Source organism: Urocampus carinirostris, chromosome 5 (genome assembly GCF_059441175.1).
Source record: "Urocampus carinirostris isolate Australia breed hairy pipefish chromosome 5, RoL_Ucar_1.0, whole genome shotgun sequence".
Lineage (NCBI taxonomy): Eukaryota > Metazoa > Chordata > Actinopteri > Syngnathiformes > Syngnathidae > Urocampus > Urocampus carinirostris.
This window is the reverse complement of record NC_142353.1, coordinates 13,586,397-13,605,901: the sequence shown is the minus strand read 5'-3', so window position 1 is coordinate 13,605,901 and position 19,505 is coordinate 13,586,397. Positions and strand designations below refer to the sequence as shown.

The 19,505-nt window shown below is 39.4% G+C and overlaps 1 protein-coding gene across 16 annotated transcripts in view; it reads right to left on the bottom strand.

Annotated features, from left to right (window-relative positions):
- The window catches only part of ank1a (ankyrin 1, erythrocytic a), a 129,863-nt gene that overhangs the window by 13,568 nt on the left and 96,790 nt on the right, over positions 1-19,505 (bottom strand). For 10 of the 16 annotated variants that reach the window (XM_088335817.1, XM_088335816.1, XM_088335819.1 and 7 more), the window contains 11 exons: positions 19,055-19,266; positions 16,854-17,058; positions 16,644-16,740; positions 13,633-13,861; positions 13,435-13,563; positions 12,245-12,364; positions 12,074-12,158; positions 11,113-11,187; positions 10,834-10,965; positions 10,586-10,738; positions 969-1,704 (listed from right to left, as the gene is read on the bottom strand). In XM_088335817.1, coding sequence (XP_088191943.1) covers positions 969-1,704; positions 10,586-10,738; positions 10,834-10,965; positions 11,113-11,187; positions 12,074-12,158; positions 12,245-12,364; positions 13,435-13,563; positions 13,633-13,861; positions 16,644-16,740; positions 16,854-17,058; positions 19,055-19,266 — 2,173 coding nt within the window. The remainder of the gene's footprint in view (positions 1-968; positions 1,705-10,585; positions 10,739-10,833; positions 10,966-11,112; positions 11,188-12,073; positions 12,159-12,244; positions 12,365-13,434; positions 13,564-13,632; positions 13,862-16,643; positions 16,741-16,853; positions 17,059-19,054; positions 19,267-19,505) is intronic. The other 6 variants (XM_088335827.1, XM_088335829.1, XM_088335830.1 and 3 more) reach the window with 3 other exon arrangements.

The following is a 19,505-nucleotide window of genomic DNA, read 5'->3' as shown; positions in this document are numbered from 1 at the left end:
TCCAATCAAACGTAGTCGCCTCGTCAGGTGACCCTATTTAACTTGAGCGGGGGGAAAGTTGTTTACGGATGAAACAGATCGAAAATGTCACGTAGTAATACCGACTATGAAAACACAGAAGAGGAGGAGCACCCCTGGCCTCACATCAAAAGTATGTTCCCCTTGCAAAGGGTGCCAAGCACCAGCTACAATATGCAATGTCTCCTTTGTTTGCTTGTTGTTCTGCTCGCAGAGCTTGTTAAGATAAGTATTGCTACTTGCTCCATGTGCTTAATTTATTTATTTGATTTATGCTTTTTTATCTTATTGTTTTCTTAAGCACTTTAATTTATGTTTATTATTTTAATCTACTTTTAAATTGATTGTTTTTTGTTGATTGGATGGACTTTGATCATTTGATGATTTTATTGGTTGGTTTCAAAAAATCAATCAATACGACGTTGCTACAGTTACTCACTACTTGAGTAATTTTTTTACCAAGTACTTCTTTCCTTTTTTACTTTTACTCAGGTAAGTTTTTGGATGACTACTTTTACTTCTACTTGAGTCATATTATTCTGAAGTAACAGTACTTTTACTTGAGTAAATTTTTTGGCTACTCGACGCACCTCTGCCAGAAACATTAAAAAGGCTGGGCAAAAAAATGAGTCTGTATCTGTAGTTTGTTTTTTTCTTTGCGGTCTTTAGAATCGTTTTTGGATGCACTACACCATACAGCAACATCTAGGGATCAAATAATATGCGCTGTCCCTTTAAAGATAGCCTAAAAAACATTTCGCTTATTTAAAATATTTCAGGGTTTAGTCATTCAATACACTTTGGGAGGGAAAATAAAAAAAAATTAGAGAGCATAAAAATGTCATTTTTTTCATGTTTAAACCCATCAACATCACTGCACCACAAAAAATTAATTTTGACTCATTGTTAAGCTGGCATGATAGATGGAGGAGGGGCGTGGTCGAACTCACCTGTCACCATTCCGATCGGCAACACAGGTGAGACTGGGTGACTCACTGAGTCGTGCATACACCCTTTGCTGTCCTGCAATGAGAAAAAGTCCATCCTCTGAGCCTGGAGTCCCTCCTCCGCCTCCTCCTCCATTACCACCAGGAGTGCTGGTGACGACTGACATCTCCGAACTCGCCTCGGACCCCGGGCCATTGTTCTGTCCGTTAAGATTGATACCCGCTATAGTTCCGCCGAGCGAAGCTGGGGTGGCGGTGCTAAGCGAGTCAACTCCCATTTCGGAATCATCCTCCGGTAGTTCAATGGACCCACTCATAACGACTCCGGCCCGGCTGGCCGGTCGACCCAGACTCCCATAAGGAAGCCCGAGCAGGTTCTCTGAATCTTCAGTATTGCTGCACTCAAGTGAGGAGTCCTCCACGGGCACTAAGGAGGGGGAATGGCCAGAGGGCCATACCTGCACGTCAGACATCTCCATCAGGGTGTCCTCCTCTGTGGTGGCGATTGGTGCACAGTCAATGCTGGAGACTTCCTGCCAGTAGGCCTCAGTGCCAAGAGGCGAGGGTAAGCTGTATTGCATGGAGGCTGGGGACAGAAGCTCGTCCTGCGTCAGCCCGTAACCTGGAGCGACACACAGAGAAGCACACTGACACCCGGCCTCCGCGCCTTGCTCTCCACTGCAGCACAGAGAACCTGGGATGGGGAGAGTGCTCCTGAGGGTGCACCTTTTCCCAACCGCTGGGAAAATTGGGAAATGGGAAAAAAGGAAGGCGCAAACACAGGAATGAGTCAAGACAATCAGAAAGCAAGGAGAGAGGAAGGATTTTTATAGGTGGGTTTGGGGGGCGGGGTGCCAGAGGTAAGATCTTAAGCCCAAGCCCGAGTCCGAACTCGACCTTACCCGAATTCGGGCCTAGAAGGTCAAATCTTTATGTTCACTCAATTATACCAACAGCGACATTCGCAGCAAAAAACAAACGAAAAGCCAGAGATACCCCTTTCTCTTAAAGTGTCGAGTTAAATTTTTAAGGTTGTATTGTTGTTGTAATCTAAACCCATCAAGTTGACGGACAGCCTTAAAACTCTTAAAAAAAATTGTCAACAATGGAAGATTGTCTATAATGTAAACTCTGCAGACGAAGTAATATCCATCCATCCATTTTCTGTGCCACTCAACCTTAACACAGTCGCAGAGACGCTTGAGCCCATCCCAGCTATCCTTGGGCAATGGGCAGGGGACACCCTGAACTGGTTGCCAGCCAGTTACATGGCACACAGAGACAGATAACACACTTGCTCAGTCACACCTAGGGACAATTTGGACCGGCCAATTAACCTGACATGCATGTTTTTGGGAGGAAACCCACACCGGCACAGGGAGAACATCCAAACACTGGGAGGCTGCAGTCGCTGAATATGTAGCTTGGACCTTCGCACTGTGGGGCTGTGCGCTTGTCACTCAGCCGCCGTGTCGCCCACACAGAAATATAAAAGATGTTAATGTTTATCGAGTCTTGATTAACCTAAATTTAATTACAAAACACCGGCTTTCATTTTGTTCTCCTTAATCACCTCTCCTCTTCTTGTGTCTTCACAAATAAAATATGAAAAATTTTGCATCGGACTTGGTCCTATAAATCAAGTTAATTGGAAGGGCTCAGCCTGGGTAGGGCTTCAATACCCTTGGTCGAGTCAGGCTGAATTTTTTTAGGCTCGATCTTACCTCTGGGGGGTGCAAGTGCTGTAGAAAGGGGTGGGGCGGGGACTAGTGGCTGTGGCAGCAGCAGCAGACACATATGGACCAACAATTTTAGACTAAGACCCAATTGAGACTGATGCTGCTCAGCTGTCACCTGCAGGGAAACCACAGCAGTTACTATGCAAACAGAAACTCCCGACTAGCCCCACCCAAATTGTCCAAACAACATGCTGTCACCGCTCTGTGCCTCTCAACCGGACACGCCAAATTATCAATTCGGCATGCATTCAAACCACTCTAAGATAACAGGCAGGTTATTGTTGTCATCAGGCTGTAAAGCATGCATTCAGGCAAACTCATTCATATAAAAACTCACGCGCACACTCGCACTCTCAAATGTCTCAAAACAATCACAGCAGAATAGCCAGTTAGAATACAAATAGAACATAAATAGAATGGAAATAGAATAGAAATAATAGTTTTTTGAGGAAACATTTATTTGTTCCATGAGCATTTCCATCAGCTTATTATAAAATGTTTTTGTATCAAGATTTATTAAAAATTACTGTAAATTCTGGACTACAAGCCGCTACTTTTTAGAATGAGATTTTAGAAAATGCCACTTTAAATAAGGTGCAGCTTTTATTTTTATTTTTTATCTTTTTAGTTTTTGCGAGGCGGATAGTCGCAAGGGTGTCGGCCAGTGGCTGGTCCCTGCTGGTTCGCCTAGGCTGGCTTAGAACTGGTGCAGACCAGGGAATCTAACTGTTTCATTAAAACAAAGATTTCTGATGTCTGACAAGTGCTCTAAATTTGTGGGTAAACTTCGCAGGTAACTATGACTCCCTTCGGAAGCCAAATGCCCAATCATCTAACTGGATCCAATTAAATGCATGATTGTAAGAATAAGATTCCCATAAAGTAATATCGCGGTCTTGGCAGAAACGGCAGGGAAATATCTAAGAAAAATTAACACATTGTCCCCAGCTACCAATCTCAATCAATTTGCGCAGCAGTTCAGAATGAATTACATTGGCATTAAAATATGTACACAAGTGCGACAAAAATTATGGTACTTAAATGCTTGGAATCTTTCTAACAATTAGCATTGGCTGATTGAATATTTTAGTGTGGCAGCAGGTGACTAATTATCGGGTATATTTTTGTCACAGTTTTCAGGCTGATAGGAAAAAATATACTTGATAATTAATCACCTGGCACAATCTGGTACTTTTCCGATTTTTTTAATGTAAGAAATGGAAGAAATGAGTTCATTTTCATGGCTGTTTGAGCCTGAGGCTTAAAATCCAGTGCGGCTTGTACAAAAACAAAGTTTCTTCCGTGAATGCGGATTTTAATCAGGTGAACTCTGTCGTACAGAATTTAAGGTCATTTTTAATGAGCAAAATTATCTGTCATTTGTTATACCGGATAGTGTTGATCAGTTAACCTATAATTTTACCAGAAAAAGAAGTTAAAAAAATATTAAAATAAGAAAAGAAACTGTCCCTCGTACTGTAGACAAGTTTGTTTCTACAAGGAAATTAGAGAGATGTTAATATATTGTTAAATACTTCCCACCTACTCTATCTTTTGAAATACAGCATGGTAACGAAAGTGAAAACAATTTTCTATACTATATATACTATATTCTAATGTATTTTTTTGAGAAAATAATAAAACAAATGAGCGGATCTTATTTGTCAATCATAAAATAATATTTTTTGCAATAGACACATTTTCCTTATACCAGAAACATTAACTCTTAATTTTCTATGTTGTCAAACAAAAATAATAATAATAACAAAATTACATTCATGAGTGGCTTTGGACTCAGGTCACTCCCACATCTGTGACAGATATGTAGGGTAGCACTTTCATTTTAAATCCTAGCAGAAGGAGCATTTTTTGAAATAAATCAAAATAAATTCATTTGACATCTTCCGTAAAATAAAATTACAAACAAAACAACATAACTAAAGAGGCTGCAAAATGGTATTCACCAAGCCCCCAGCCCAGCACCCCTCACAAGCATGAGTACATGCACAGCAGAAGGAGCGCGAAAGGACACTTGACAGGAGTTAGCGTTTCATCCATTTCATGCTTGAGCTTTGCTGAGAGTGCAGCAGACATTTGAGACAACTTGCGACCTTAACCAACTTGTGACCTACATGCTACACTAAAACTTTCACACACCCTACTGTTGAAGGAGGATCACAGAGACAAGTTGCTAGTCGATGTCTCTCTCAAAATGTTAATGCCCAACAAACAGGATTATGTTTTATTACATTTATAGAGAATGTTGCAGATCGATAATGCGGGGCCTTGGAATTCATTCCATATGACTAAAGTTATTAAATGGGCCAAACCTTCTCCAATACTATCTTTTGTTTGGATTTTAACTAAAATAAAAAAACTTCATGGATGAAGTATGTTCTTATTGAGCTTATTGAGTTCAACTATGTATCACAGGAGTCTGCAACGCAAGAAAATAAACAGTTGCAGTTATTTGGATTCCTCCCTTTCTGGTGATACATCAAAAAATTTAGAAAGAAAGATGGTGATAACTCTTTTGTCAATAAACTAAACTGAATGAAGACAGGAAAGCATAGTTGCGTAATTGATTGTCAAATGTGTTCTACTAATATTGTATTATTTTTGCTTATTATTGTATTGTTCTCAGCTCAGGGATGCTGCTGGAAATGTGAATTTCCCTTCGGGGATGAATAAAGTATCTATCTATCTATCTATCTATCTATCTATCTATCTATCTATCTATCTATCTATCTATCTATCTATCTATCTATCTATCTATCTATCTATCTATCTATCTATCTATCTATCTATCTATCTATCTATCTATCTATCTATCTATCTATCTATCTATCTATCTATCTATCTATCTATCTATCTATCTATCTATCTATCTATCTATCTATCTATCTATCTATCTATCTATCTATCTATCTATCTATCTATCTATCTATCTATCTATCTATCTATCTATCTATCTATCTATCTATCTATCTATCTATCTACTTACTATGGAATAGTCTTTTATAATTACTAGCTTTGGTCTTTACTTGAGAAGTTAGCGGAAAGACAGAAGGAGATAAAATGAATTCATTGAAAGAGAAAAGGTTCCCCAAAAAGTGGGTCATGCGATTCAATGTACAGCTTAAACCAAGGGTTGGCCAAATTTGTTCACAAAAATTCTATAAAGCAGTGTGACGGGGCAAAACACCATGCCATTTGTTCAGTATTTTTACTTTCCTCTTGTGATCAGCCAAGTAATGGTAACATTCACCCATTCCAGTCGCTTTAATATGATCAAATCATTAGGCAGTACAAGGAACTAAATAAAGTAACTTATTTTTGTTTGATTAAACTGTTTTATTTTGCACTCTAAATCATAATTAGTGGTTAGCGCGTGTGCGGTATAGTTCTAAGGTCTTGGGAACCTCCTGTGTGGGTTCAAATCCAGCTACCAGACTTAATGTGCGGAGTTTGTATGTTCTCCCCGTGCTTGCGTGGGTTTCCTCCGGGCACTCCGGTTTCCTCCCACATTCCAAAAACATGCATTTCAGGTGGATTGGCCGGTCCAAATTGTCCCTAGGTGTGAATGAGCGAGCGAGTTCCCTGTCCCTGTGTGCCCTGCAATTGGCTGGCAACCAGTTCAGGGTGTCCCCTGCCCACTGCCCGATGATTGCAGGGATGGGCTCCATGTTGTTTTCAAACATTCTCCACGGATTTTTGTGGTTCGATATTTTTTTCTATCAAAGAAGGTGTCCTTTTACTCAATAATATATTGCGAAACACTGCTATGGAGGACCATGAATGAACATTAAGTAAGGAGCCTCTTGTTACTTTCTGAAATTCAATAAAAGGCCCAAAACTGAGGTATACCTAGTCATATGTTCATAGTAAAAAAAATATCTGAAAAAACAGCATACCATCGAAAAAGACTGCAATTAAATTGCTTATTTTGATTCGGCAGATGTTAATGCACTACACCGGTAAAGTTAAATCATATACTAAAAATATTTAAACAGCAATTGTTGCCTTAAGCAACTTCTTTAGCACAATATTGTATATGTAAATGTAGTATAAAAGAGGCATAGCTTTACATTTATAATGGCAAATCAGGTAGGTTTAGCTCTGACTTAAGAAAAGGCAGAGGTTTTTGTTTAGCAACCTCATTATCACTTCATAAACATTTTTTGAATTGGCATAGAAAAGGTGCCACATAAAATTGATAAAAACATAGTACAAAACTTTGTTAATGTTAAATGAAAATCTGTGACTAAAAAAAAAGCTTAAATCCTTTTCGTCCTCAAAATATAAAACACGGAGAAGACAGGAAAGAGCACTTATAGAAGGCATAACATGCAAAGGTACTGGTGCATGCTTTGTTAGTGATTCTAACTAAACATCCAACTATGTGTTCACAAATGCAAGGGAGGCTTGCACTGGCATGACAAGCAGGGTAAGGAAAGGAAATTGTTGAGGAAGAGAAAATAAATAGGCGAGGGAAAATGGACACAGACGCAAAGTAGGGGAGCAAGAGACAGGGTCACCTCCCCTCTCCCAGTGGGTGCTGAGTGCACACACAACTACGTAAGTGGAATCATATACAGAGTGGACTCTTACAAAAGTGGGATATTCAAAACTCTTAAAAAATAAAAAAGACCAAAGAAAAGGCACCAGTAAATGAAAATAAATGTATATATATATACATATAGGCCAGAAGTCAACGTGAGGTCGGCATGAGGTCAGAGTTTGGAGAAGTGAGGAGGAGGAGGAGGAGGAGGAGGAAGGCTGCAAATGACACATCCACAGAAACAGAGGACAGATTCACAAGGGAATGAGAACAGAGCTCCCAAAATGACATTCAGTGCACCGACAGCATCGTTAGGTCCCAAAGAAAACTCAAAGTGGCTTCCATGCAACAACCGGCCTGACAAGTTCATCAAAACAGATAGGAAACCCTTTCTCAACTTGCATGGCCTGTTGCATTCTTTTTCGGAATATAGTTCAAGCTTTCTGAACCCTGAAGTATCTTGACATCTTTATTTCCTTTTATGAAAATATACATGATAATATGAAAATCATTGTTTAGTTTGTTTAGGGACTTGGAAGATGCTCTGCGCTGTGGTGGGCTTGCTAAGGGTACTACTTTCAATGTCACAGAATTTTGTCACTTAATCAGAGAAGCGTCGCTAGCATTATGCAAATTAATTCATTTTGATGGAGAAATTTGTAGAAAAGTTGAAGGGCGTGTTTTTGTTTCGAATATTTTCATGCTCACAACGGCACAAAAAAGGTGTTTTAAAATGCGATGCTGTGTTAATAAAAATACGAGAACCATTGACGGTGCCGAACTAGTCCACACCTTGCTCTAGGATAGGGCTGTACTGAATTTTTGAGTTTCGGGCCGCTTTGGGTTAAATAAATTTGGCAGATTGGCCAAGGCCAGGAGGAAAGAAACAATTGTCTAATATATTTTTAATATTTGCCAATGGTCTCAAATTCAATACCTTTTCTGTTTTCTGTCATGAATAAGCAGCGTTTTTAAAATAAAAACCATTTATTCTAACATTCTCAAGTCTTGTCTCCACTATACTTTCTAATTATTTTGCAACTCAGTTGAACGATTAAAAAAAAGTGTGACTTATTCTTCAGAAAGTCTATTGTCTGGTAGACCCCAAACTTTTTAACGGTAGTGTACATGTACATATTACATTTAACTCATGATTTGTTTATATGTAGATATATCCATAAAATTGTCATTCAGAAATAAAGCAAACTAATATGTTATGTCCCTGTTTTTCAGCACTAAATATGATAATATGCATTGAAAAACTCCAAATACAACTAAGTTACCCCAGAAGTTTTTTTTGCTCATAATTTGATAGATTTCTTGATAAATGAAATAAATACAAAATAATTAAAAAAGCAAGTACAGAAAAACATAGCCAGCTATCATAAAATGCTTTGAGCGCAGTACACATTAATGCTTCATGAAAATATAGATTTTTTATTGGGCAAGGAGACACACGAAGTGACACTGGAGATGATTGGCACCAAAATGAAAAACAAATTTTAGTAGTAGTATTTTTTTACAATTACATAGGTTTTTCCCAATATATTTACCATTTTCGTTTCGCGGGTCAAAAAGCCTGGCAGTAGTTTGGCCACCCATGCTCTAGGATTTAGTTCACTGAAACCAACTTGATATTCCTTTACATTAACTTACTAATGATCTCTTTTTAAAAAAGCCAAATTTAAGAGTTCCACAATTGATCTTAATACCCATCTAGAATAAATTAAGATCATAGGAAAATTTCAACAATAACGATAGAGGTGGAAATGCTTTTGGGAGGATGAATGTAGGATAGAACCAGACACAGATTCACACTTGACATAATCTTCTTTGGATTTGGTTTCTTTTTGTGGTTACATCTAATGAAATTGTCTCCACTTTTCATGGAATTGGTTGACTGTGGGACACAAGTTGCCAACATTCTACTGGTGAAAAAGGAGACAATAAGATGTAAGTGATGTGTGAAAGAAACCATAAGTTAAAGAAGTTAAAGACTGAGTACCAAACTCTTCCAAGTCAGAAATCACATATGATCTAACTATGGTCTGAACACATGGAACAATGTGCTGTTATGCGCTACAGGAAAGTTATTTTCTAAAACTTAGGCTTTCAAAGGATTTACAGACACATCTTCATTAAACAATGTGCATTTTTTGCTCACTTTGATTAACCGGATGAGTTGAGAAACTAATTTACCGTAATTTCAGGACTACAACCCGTTACTTTTTTTGCTACATTTTAAACACTGTGGCTTTAACTAATGTACGAATTATTCTTTCCTTTTTTTTCTTTGCGGCAGGAAAAACATTTTGCCACGGCGACCAATAAAATGAATTGGTAGTTTACAACGGTCCAATTAAATTGTATCAATGATCAAATAATCCATAAGGTTTTACTAACCCTCTTTAACAGAAAAAATAGTAGGAGAAAAGCGTATGATGAGGCGTTTAAGTTAAAAGCGATCACTCCGGCAGTGGAAGAAGGAAACCAACTGTTGCCTGTAAAGTGGGCATAAATGGATCAATAGTGAGAAGGTGGAGGCGTCAGCAGGAAGAACTATGTATTCATATAATACATGGGAGGAGCAAAACAAGGGGTCTGATGGTACTCCATTCAATATTGACTACTTACTCACATTATTTCAACCTGTTCACCCACAAATCAAGTCTTCAATTCATATATAAAATTATTCATCAAAAATGCTTCTCTTCATATTATCGCAGTTATTTTCTGCTCGCTGGACTTCTCTTCAGTTCTTGCGTAAAGATGGCAAGCTAATGGAATTTGGTACTTTCCTGCAGAAACCCCGAAACAACAACACCAAAAACATGTCTGTGGTGCCATCTGGCAATATTCTTCACAGTATGGTTGCCATGTTGCCATCATTTAGAAATCTAGTGCTCACATTTTACGCAATGCGCAAACGTTTCTCAGTAAGATATATGTCAACAAGAACAGACCACAATAACTCATTCACTGACATCCCTCATATTTTTTTTTATCTGTAGATGGGAGTGAATGAAATAAAAACCCATACTAATTGAAATCATTCAAGAATGACCTCTATTATCTTTGTAAAGCAAGATTTTTTGATGCAATTTTTGCATTTTACTGTATTAGATTTATTTAATCCGTTTAGTGGAAATATACCGGGATGGTATTGCAGTAGGAGTGTCCTGAGTCCATGAGCATTTTGCTGTGGTTACTTCCTGCAAAGGTCTCAAAGCAGCATTTGTTCATTTCACGATGATAGTGGAAGAATTTATAGAGGGGACGTTAGAGAGCAAGGTGAGAAGATACGCAAGTAAAGAGCTCACCATTGACCATAGCAGGAGAAAGATGTTCTCTTTTGTTGGGCCTTCTACCAATTTCCCGAGAATCCTGCAGAGGAGCTTGCGCTGGTTGGCCCTCCAACATGGTGACGATGTCCATGCGATCAATGCTCTTCAGGGCAGCGTACAAGGTCTCCACTGCAGTGTGGCAAACAGTCATACGTAAGTTACCTCTCGGCACAAGAAGTAGCTGAACGGTCACTTAGAAGCAAGTCAGAGCTGTCTGCACTGACTTTTGGCTCTCTTGCCCTCCCGAGTTGCCCACAGGTTCAGTAGTGCCGAACTCTGCTCCAAAAGAGAGTTAGGATTCTCTACACGGATCTTATTGATGTCATCCACGCTGAGTTGAAGCTCCCTGGCCAATTCTAAAAATAGAAACAGAGAATGAATAAACACATTGATAAAATAAAACAAACATTACGTTTTAAACAATAAGTAAATAGACATTTTAAGGGACCTGATAATGGCACACTGTTAGTTTTCAAAACTGAACAATATCAGTGGAAACTTACCTGCCCAACTCAGTCCCAGTTGTTCTGCAATGACAGCCATCTTGAGCTCTGTCCTCTCCATGGCGCTCATGGATGCTACAATAGCCACATCATACGTGACACATTTGGCAGAAAAGTGTCACAGAAACGTTGCAGATAAATTGCCTCCTTTTTTCTGTATACAACACGCATTTTAATAATCCTATCTACCTACTGACCCACCCACCTACCCATCTGGCTAACCACATAACCAACCACTGCCACCCTATTCACCCACCAATCTACAGATCTACCTATATATCTCTATACCCCCCTACCTACCTACCTACCTACCTACCTACCTATCTACCCATCAACCAAAATTACCTAATTTCCGACCTACCGACCGACACAATTACAGACCTACGTACCCACCCCATATCACTCAACCACCTACCCGTCCATGCGTCTGTCCGTCCATCCATCCATCCATCCATCCATCCATCCATCCATCCATCCATCCATCCATCCATCCATCCATCCATCCATCCATCCATCCATCCATCCATCCCAGATGCCGATTAATTGCCTTTTCCTGGTTTTTGTCATGCAAAAGACAAATGCCATTTAAAAAACACTGGTGCACAAGAAAAATACAATTCTAACCCTCGGATGTCAAAAACGTTGTAGTTTTAAAAATGTTATCGTCAGCAAAATTCCCTTTAATTATTAAAACTGTAAACATTGTTTAATTTATTTGATAAGCTGTTTTTTAATACAATCACACAATAATTAAAATAAGATGCTTTGTCATTTGCCATATCGATAATTTCACTCCTTATTGGCCGTGTACTTTTGCAAAAACAAACATCAGAGTTCGTAAAAATCAACAAAAATGAATTGAAATAATTAAAGCAAGAAAAATGTTTTTTGAAATGAGCAAAACAGTCAACATTTTTTGCAGTACAGTCAGAGCCTGATCAAGAATACACGTGATCCATACCCATAGCAGGTTCATTGAGTGCACTGTATCTTTCTCTTAGAGCCAGCGGGGTTAAAGTTCGTCTTCGATCTTCACTTGCAATGATCTGCCAATCATGTACACAACAATTACAGATGGTGGTAAAGCACAATTGAGAGACAGGTGTTTTAGTGCTTTGACTCTAGGTTGTACCTTGATGCAAGGAGGCATGGTTATGTTGAGGTTACATAGCACATGTTGACTGTCTTCATACTTGGTCGTCTTTCGGAGGAACGACAGAAAGCCGGTGTGCTCTTTGCTGCTGTCTCTCACCTTCAAGAACAATAATAGCGATAAAGGAACACTCACATGCTGCACACCTAAAAAGACGCACATATGTTTCATTATTGTATCATACACCCAGAATCATTGTATTTATTTTTCACTCCATGTTACTTGTATTTGCATTTATTTTATTGTAGTTTGAATGAAAATTGCTTTTTTTTTTCTCTTTGATGTAATTTTAGCCCACTTGCTTGTATTTGTATCAAGGTTTTGTGCCTGTTGAAAATTAGACTACTGACAAAGCCATCAAAAACATTACTTTATTTATCAGGTCATACCTGAATACATTTGTTAGCGTTTCAGCAGGTTGAATTAGGTTCACTAGACTATTTTCATCATTTTCAATATGCCCAATATTAAATTAGTCCAGCCCCCGACTTGTAACTTACTGTTATTTTCGGACAACAACCTGCACCTGATTGTAAGCCGCACCCAATTTTGAAGGTAAAACATATTTTGTACGGACATAACCTGCACATGCCCTACGACTGTCTGGTAACCAGTTCGAGATGTCCCCTACCCACTACCCGAAGATAGTTAACTCTTTGTTCCAATTAAAGTGCGTTCACCCAGCCTTCAAAAATGTGTTCCAGTTTCGGGCCCCCTGCTTTTGTTATCCCTGATCCTGAAAGCCTTTTTATGAGATTTTACATTGCCCCAGCTCTTCCCGCTGACATTTTTTCAATGCAACATTTTCGTGCAGCAGCTCTTTTTACTTCTTAATCTGACAACTCCATTGATTGTCATCATGATTTGGGTCAGTTTGTGCTGAATGTAATCATATTCAAAGAGCGTTAATGTACGTTAAACTTCTCCGATTGCGTTTATTGGTGGTTGTGACTTGCATCTTCCTTGACACCATCTGTCTCAGTCCTACGACTTCTGCTCAAGCGCCCCTGTCGTCCATTAGAAAAAATGGACAACAGTATCCCTGCATAGGCCACAGGCTCAAAATTGTTTTGATAAAAGTTTATAGTACGGAAATTATGGTAATTCTTTATTTGGCTCCGTCATCCATTTGACTTTGACAATCATGCTTTAACCAGACAATTTGCTACCTTAACAGAGACAGGCAGTCTGTTATCTCGGAAGGCCTGAAAGCTGAAGCAGCGTGGCTGCTGGGCCGCCTTGCGCACAGGTAACAGATTCCCTGAACATTCCAGGTGAAGGGGCATTCCTTCCATCACCTGTGAGAAAAATTGTCAATACAAACACGGTTCGGTGAGGCATTGCTTTAAATGTTTGAATTAACAGACCTCAATGTCACGACTGCGGGCCACTTCAGTGAAATTCTCATGCTGCTCCAAGGTTTTGTCCATCTTATCGTCCGTCATGCAGTAACAGCGTAGACGGCCCTCGCGTAACTCGTTCATCTTGGCGAAAACAACAAACTTTGCCATGTACGGTACAGCCGACAGTTCTTTGTAGAGAAGGTTGGCAAAGGAAACAGACTCGGCTGTGCGAGGACAGTCTGCCAGCCAGAATCTTAAAACAACAAAAAATGACACAGTACATCTACGGTTACTTTTTTGTCATTTGAAAAAAAAATCTAAAATAGAATAGAAAATAAAATGTTTGAACTGAAAAAACTCCACAAATGCCCCAAATTGGATGCAAAAATTGTTTTAAAAAGCAGCGACAAAAAATATATATATATATATATATATATATATATATATATATATATATATATATATATATATATATATATGGGGCAGCACGGCGGCGCAGTGGTTAGCGCTTGTGCGGCACAGTTCATGTCATGGGAACCTGTCGTGGGTTCAAATCCAGCTCCAGACTTCCTGTGCGGAGTTTGTATGTTCTCCCTGTGCTTGCGTGGGTTTCCTCCGGGCACTCCGGTTTCCTCCCACGTTCCAAAAACATGCATTTCAGGTGAATTGGCCGGTCCAAATTGTCCCTAGGTGTGAATGAGCGAATGAGTTGTCTGTCCCTGTGTGCCCTGCGATTGGCTGGCAACCAGTTCAGGGTGTCCCCTGCCCACTGCCTGGAGATGGCTGGGATGGGCTCCAGCCTACCCCCGCGACCCTAATGAGGATAAGCGGTACGGCTGATGAGATGATATATATATATATATATATATATATATATATATATATATATATATATATATATATATATATATATGTCACAATCACATGTATTGGGAACACCTGTGCTCAGGTTTTGGCGCCAAAAGCCAGGACAGCTGATTGGCGCACCATGTACATTTAAATCCCCAGCTTCCGGTAACACTTTGTCCGATTGTACTCATGCTACCTGTTGCCTTCAGCTCAGTAAGCCCGTACCTCTGACTCTTTGCCTGCTCCCTGTTCTCTTCTGATTGATCTCCGTTGCCGACCCGTTTCTGTAAATCTGCCCTGCCCGTCTGACTCCTGAACTCTTTTCCGAACACTAAGATTACGCCTGTCTCCAACCATTCCCGCCAAGCCTTCACTCGCCTGTCAAGTTCCGTCAATCCGCCAACCAACGGATCGAAGAATCCCACCTTGTCATTTCCTTCCTTTCAATAAAACCAAGAAACGAGCGCAAGTGATCTCAGTCTTCCTTTCGTCCTGCCTGACAATATATATATATATATATATATATATATATATATATATATATATATATATATATATATATATATATATATATATATATATATATATATATATATATATATATATATATATATATATATATATATATATATATATATATATATATATATATATATATATATTTATTTATGTGTGTATCTTTTTTTCCCTGAAATAACCCATAGGGCATTTGTAAGCGTGATAATTGAAGAAAGGATCATTGTGTCGTGATTGCTAACTTGAGTCACCTGGAGCAATCACGTGGACGCCCCCCTGATTCTGCCTGCCTCCGATCCGACCTGCTTCCGTCCCACGCTACGATCTTCTCTCCAGGCCCGGTAAACATGACCTGCTAGACTTCCGCACTCCGATTGGCTACGTGTTCCAAAGCTACTTTCCCGGCTCCTCTGTTGACGTCCGACAGCCATCGCGTCTCCCGCTAGCCCTGTACGCTTACCTAAATAAAGAACTGTAACGAACGCTCTGGGGTTTCCTGTTCTGTTCTGGTCCTTCTGACACATTGTACTTTAATACTTCTTAAAGTTGAATAGCAGTTGGCAATGTTGATTATATACATAGATATACATATGCTACGAGATGGTTTATTTTCCATGAAATACAAATTCATAGTGGAGAGCAATCAGTAATACATAGTGTGGTATGTTGGGACCATGACCGCAGGCAGAAAAAACTAAAATTGACTCAAAACAGCAAAGAAAATTATTCACTGCTCTCTGCCAACTCTGGGGAACATTGCCGGCTTGCGATAGGTGCATCAGATCTAACAACATTATAAAGGACTCCTCTCACCCTGGCCTCCTTCTTTAACATGCTGCCCCCTGGTAGGCGCTATCGGTCACTTAAAATAAGGATTAACAGGCTCAGAGACGGTTTCTGCCCCAGAGTCATCACAACCCTAAATAAGCGCAGAAGACTGTGAAACAAATATATATCTTGCCTATTCATAAAAGAAAACCAATTTTCATATTTTATTTCTCAACCAATTTTGTAATGATGTTGCTTATGTTTTTCATTGCACTATTGCTTTGATGGACTTATAACTTAGGCTAGTCTCCAAGTACTACCTTGTAAATCCATCCATTTTCGGCGACGCTTATCCTCAGTAGGGTCGTAGGGGTGCTGGAGCCCATTCAGCTATCTTTGGTCAGTGGGCAGGGGACACCCTGAACTGGTTGCCAGCCAGTCGCATAGCAGACAGGGACAGACAACTCACTCGCTCACTCACACCTAGGGACAATTTGAACCCGCCAATTAACCTGACATGCATGTCTTTGGAATGTGGGAGAAAACCGGAGTGCTCGGAGGAAACCCATGCAAGCACAAGGAGAACATGCAAACTCCGCACTGGGAAGCCGCGGTATCTGGAATAGAACCCTGAACCTACGCACAGTGGGGCTGCGGGTTAACTATCCATAGGTGCCGCTACCTTGTAAATATTTATCCTATTTATCCTGAAATGTTCTTAATCATAATTTTATTTTTTAAATCTTTATCATGTGTTTATCCTGGTGTGCCGTGTCAAATCTCGTTGTAAACAATTGTCACTATGTTGTTATCAATGACAATCAAGACAATTCCGAATCTAATTTCAATCCAAAGGTGTCAAGTATGCTTTATACGTGGTTCATTTAATCATGTGAACCTACCGTGCAGAAACATTGGTAGTAAAACTGGCACATGCATTTGCATAAACGAGCTTAGTAGTACCCGTGATGTCCTCCCATTGGGCGGAAGCTGTTCCGCCTGAAAATCACAAAATGGACAATTAGTGGATATGCACTCATTTATCATGAATAGTAAAAAGGTGCCTGCAAGAGCTGGCCTAGATTATATCCCCCTCGTGGAAGTATCAGTACCTATAACAGAACAAAGCAGGCGTAGACTGGTTGTATCACCCTCTCCAGAGTCTCGGGGGCTTTCCCGCCAGGATGGAGGAAGGGGGATGCGAAGACCGATAGGTCGGTGGAATTTTCGCCTCCGAGGCTCAACCGTCACCACAGGGCTGAAGTTGGCTTGGTTCCCCAACAATTTAGCCACCAATTCGTCAGGAACGGGCTGAGCCTGAGGTCAAAGTTCAATGGCGCAGAAGTGGAATACCGGATTGGTACACAGGTGATGAATCACATCACAGAGATGTAATGGAAGTAAAGGGAAATGGTGATGAGTTGATATGAGGCAGGTAAGAAGGGAAAGAGATGAGTGCAGAGTAAATAAACGAAACTCAACTAGCAATGCAAAACACAAGTGGTAATAAAAATGAAACAGTTTGTTTGAGATTAATAAATACTTTTTATTGTATAAACCTTGATATCAATGGTCTCCATATGTTTCCCATTTAGGTAGGAATCATGGCTAAAACAACATAGTACAACCTAAGCGTAGGTGCTGAATCTTATAACAACAATGACTATACATCCAGAAAGATGCAATTGAAATGTTGAATAAATATCTTATCAGAAGGTGACAAACCGGTCCATTAATACAGGTACTGGATGCAGCTACCATTTTATTACATTACTGTTATGTGTTCAAATTGATACTTTTTCTCTCACTACAGTGATACCTCTATATACCATCTACTCGAGCAACAAGCAATGGATGGTTTGAAAATTTACAGTTGAGGAACGGCATAGTCATGGGGAATTAGCGATTTCAGATCACAAAGCCGCAGAGTTTATGCAGCGCGTGGCTTCATTAAAAAGAAGAAAAAGAAAAAAGTATGCCGTATTCAGATTCAGATATACTTTATTGTCATTCTAGTACACGTGTATACAAAACGAAATGTCGATACATCTGACCCGCACAGTTTTCTTGAATGTACAGATAACAAGTGCAGTAACACACTACTTTTTAAAGACGGTTGAGTTACATAAAGTTATTAATAACACGTTACAGTATTGTTACTAAGAAAGTTCCTCAGTTTGTAGGATGTTTATTTATTTAGGGTCATAAAGTACATTTAGGGTTTAATTTCATGCCTTTGAGAGGGCGGGAACTTATTAATTCGTTTTCAATTATTTTTAATGTGAAAATTCATACGTGCAATTCTAGATCCGGGAATTAAATATTCTCGTATGTAGAGGTATTACTGTCTTTGGGAGCTTGGGTTCTTTAGTATTTTGCATAAAAAGCATACAGAGACTTGCACATCAATAAACCTGACAATTATATTAACATGAAAAACGGTTGGATACTATGCTTTCACTACAAATTCCATATAGATATCAGTATATGTATGTATTCCACAAAAAACAATTATGTAGTCAGACATATGGGATGTTATACTGTCTAATTACAGTAATCATCCCAATTTCCTGTTCTGACTGTTGTTGCAGTTCTGCAAATTGTGTTTCTAAGTTGGACTGATGTGTTCAGCCCAACTAATGAATGTAATGAGCAAAAACATGCAGAAGATTCAAGGTCCTATACAGATATCAAGTTAATGCTACATCTTGTGTGCATGCATCAAGCTTCCTCTTTTTCAAAGAAAAAAAACAAATAACAGGAAATTACAGAAAACAATATAAGGACTTAAAACATTTGATACATCTTCATGTAACAAAGTGAAAGGATAAAAACACGTTAACATTCTCTAGTTCTTATAACTCAAGGGGGGCGGTAACTTAAATCCTGCAGGTCCATAATCTTACATGTTTCTGGAGTTATTTTTCTAAAATTTGAAATAGCTGCGTCTAATGACCAGGATTGGAAGAAATTAGGTTCCTTCAGACTCCACTAAAAAGGTTGCCCACCCCTGTTGTAATTGTTAGGAGAATGATTGCGTTACAAGTAAAATGGGAACATCTTAGAAACAAAATGTGTTTGATGACAAAACAAAGTTGTAAAACTGCACATGAACTTCAACAAAGTGTCCATATAGTGTGAAGAAATAGGAAAAAAGGCCACAAATTAGCATCATATAATAACAATACAAAGTGCATGCAAAAAGACACCATCATGCAAGGCAAGCTGATAAGATGGTGATCAGATGAATCCAACATGCTTTATTTCATGCTTCTGTCTTGCTTCAGTCCTTCTCCTCATTGTCCCATCTCACCTGCAGGCCCAGACGCACTCGCTTGGTGACCGCCGTTTCAGGAAACGTGGCCTGGACCAGCGGCACCAGTTTGCTGGTCAAGGAACCACCCTCGGGCCCAATCAGGTCGCTCATCTGCTGGACCCGTGAAACAACGGCAAAATAGAGCGGGAAGTCGGTGGAGATAATGCGGCGGATTCGCTTCTTCACGAGCTCCTCCTGACTTTCCAATTCTGGGTGTGTAAGGAAAAGAATTATGCATCGGGGTGTGTTCATATGGAAGTAGCTTCAGAGTTGGGAGGAACTTTCTTAGTAACAATATACTGTAACGCGTTATTAATAACATTTTGAAACTCAACCATCTTTAAAAAGTTGTGTGTTACTGCACTTCTTATTAAAACGGTTTCCAAAATTTCAATGACATCAAATAAGTACCTATTCCTCTTTGGGTCAGGATGTATTACGTAATCCT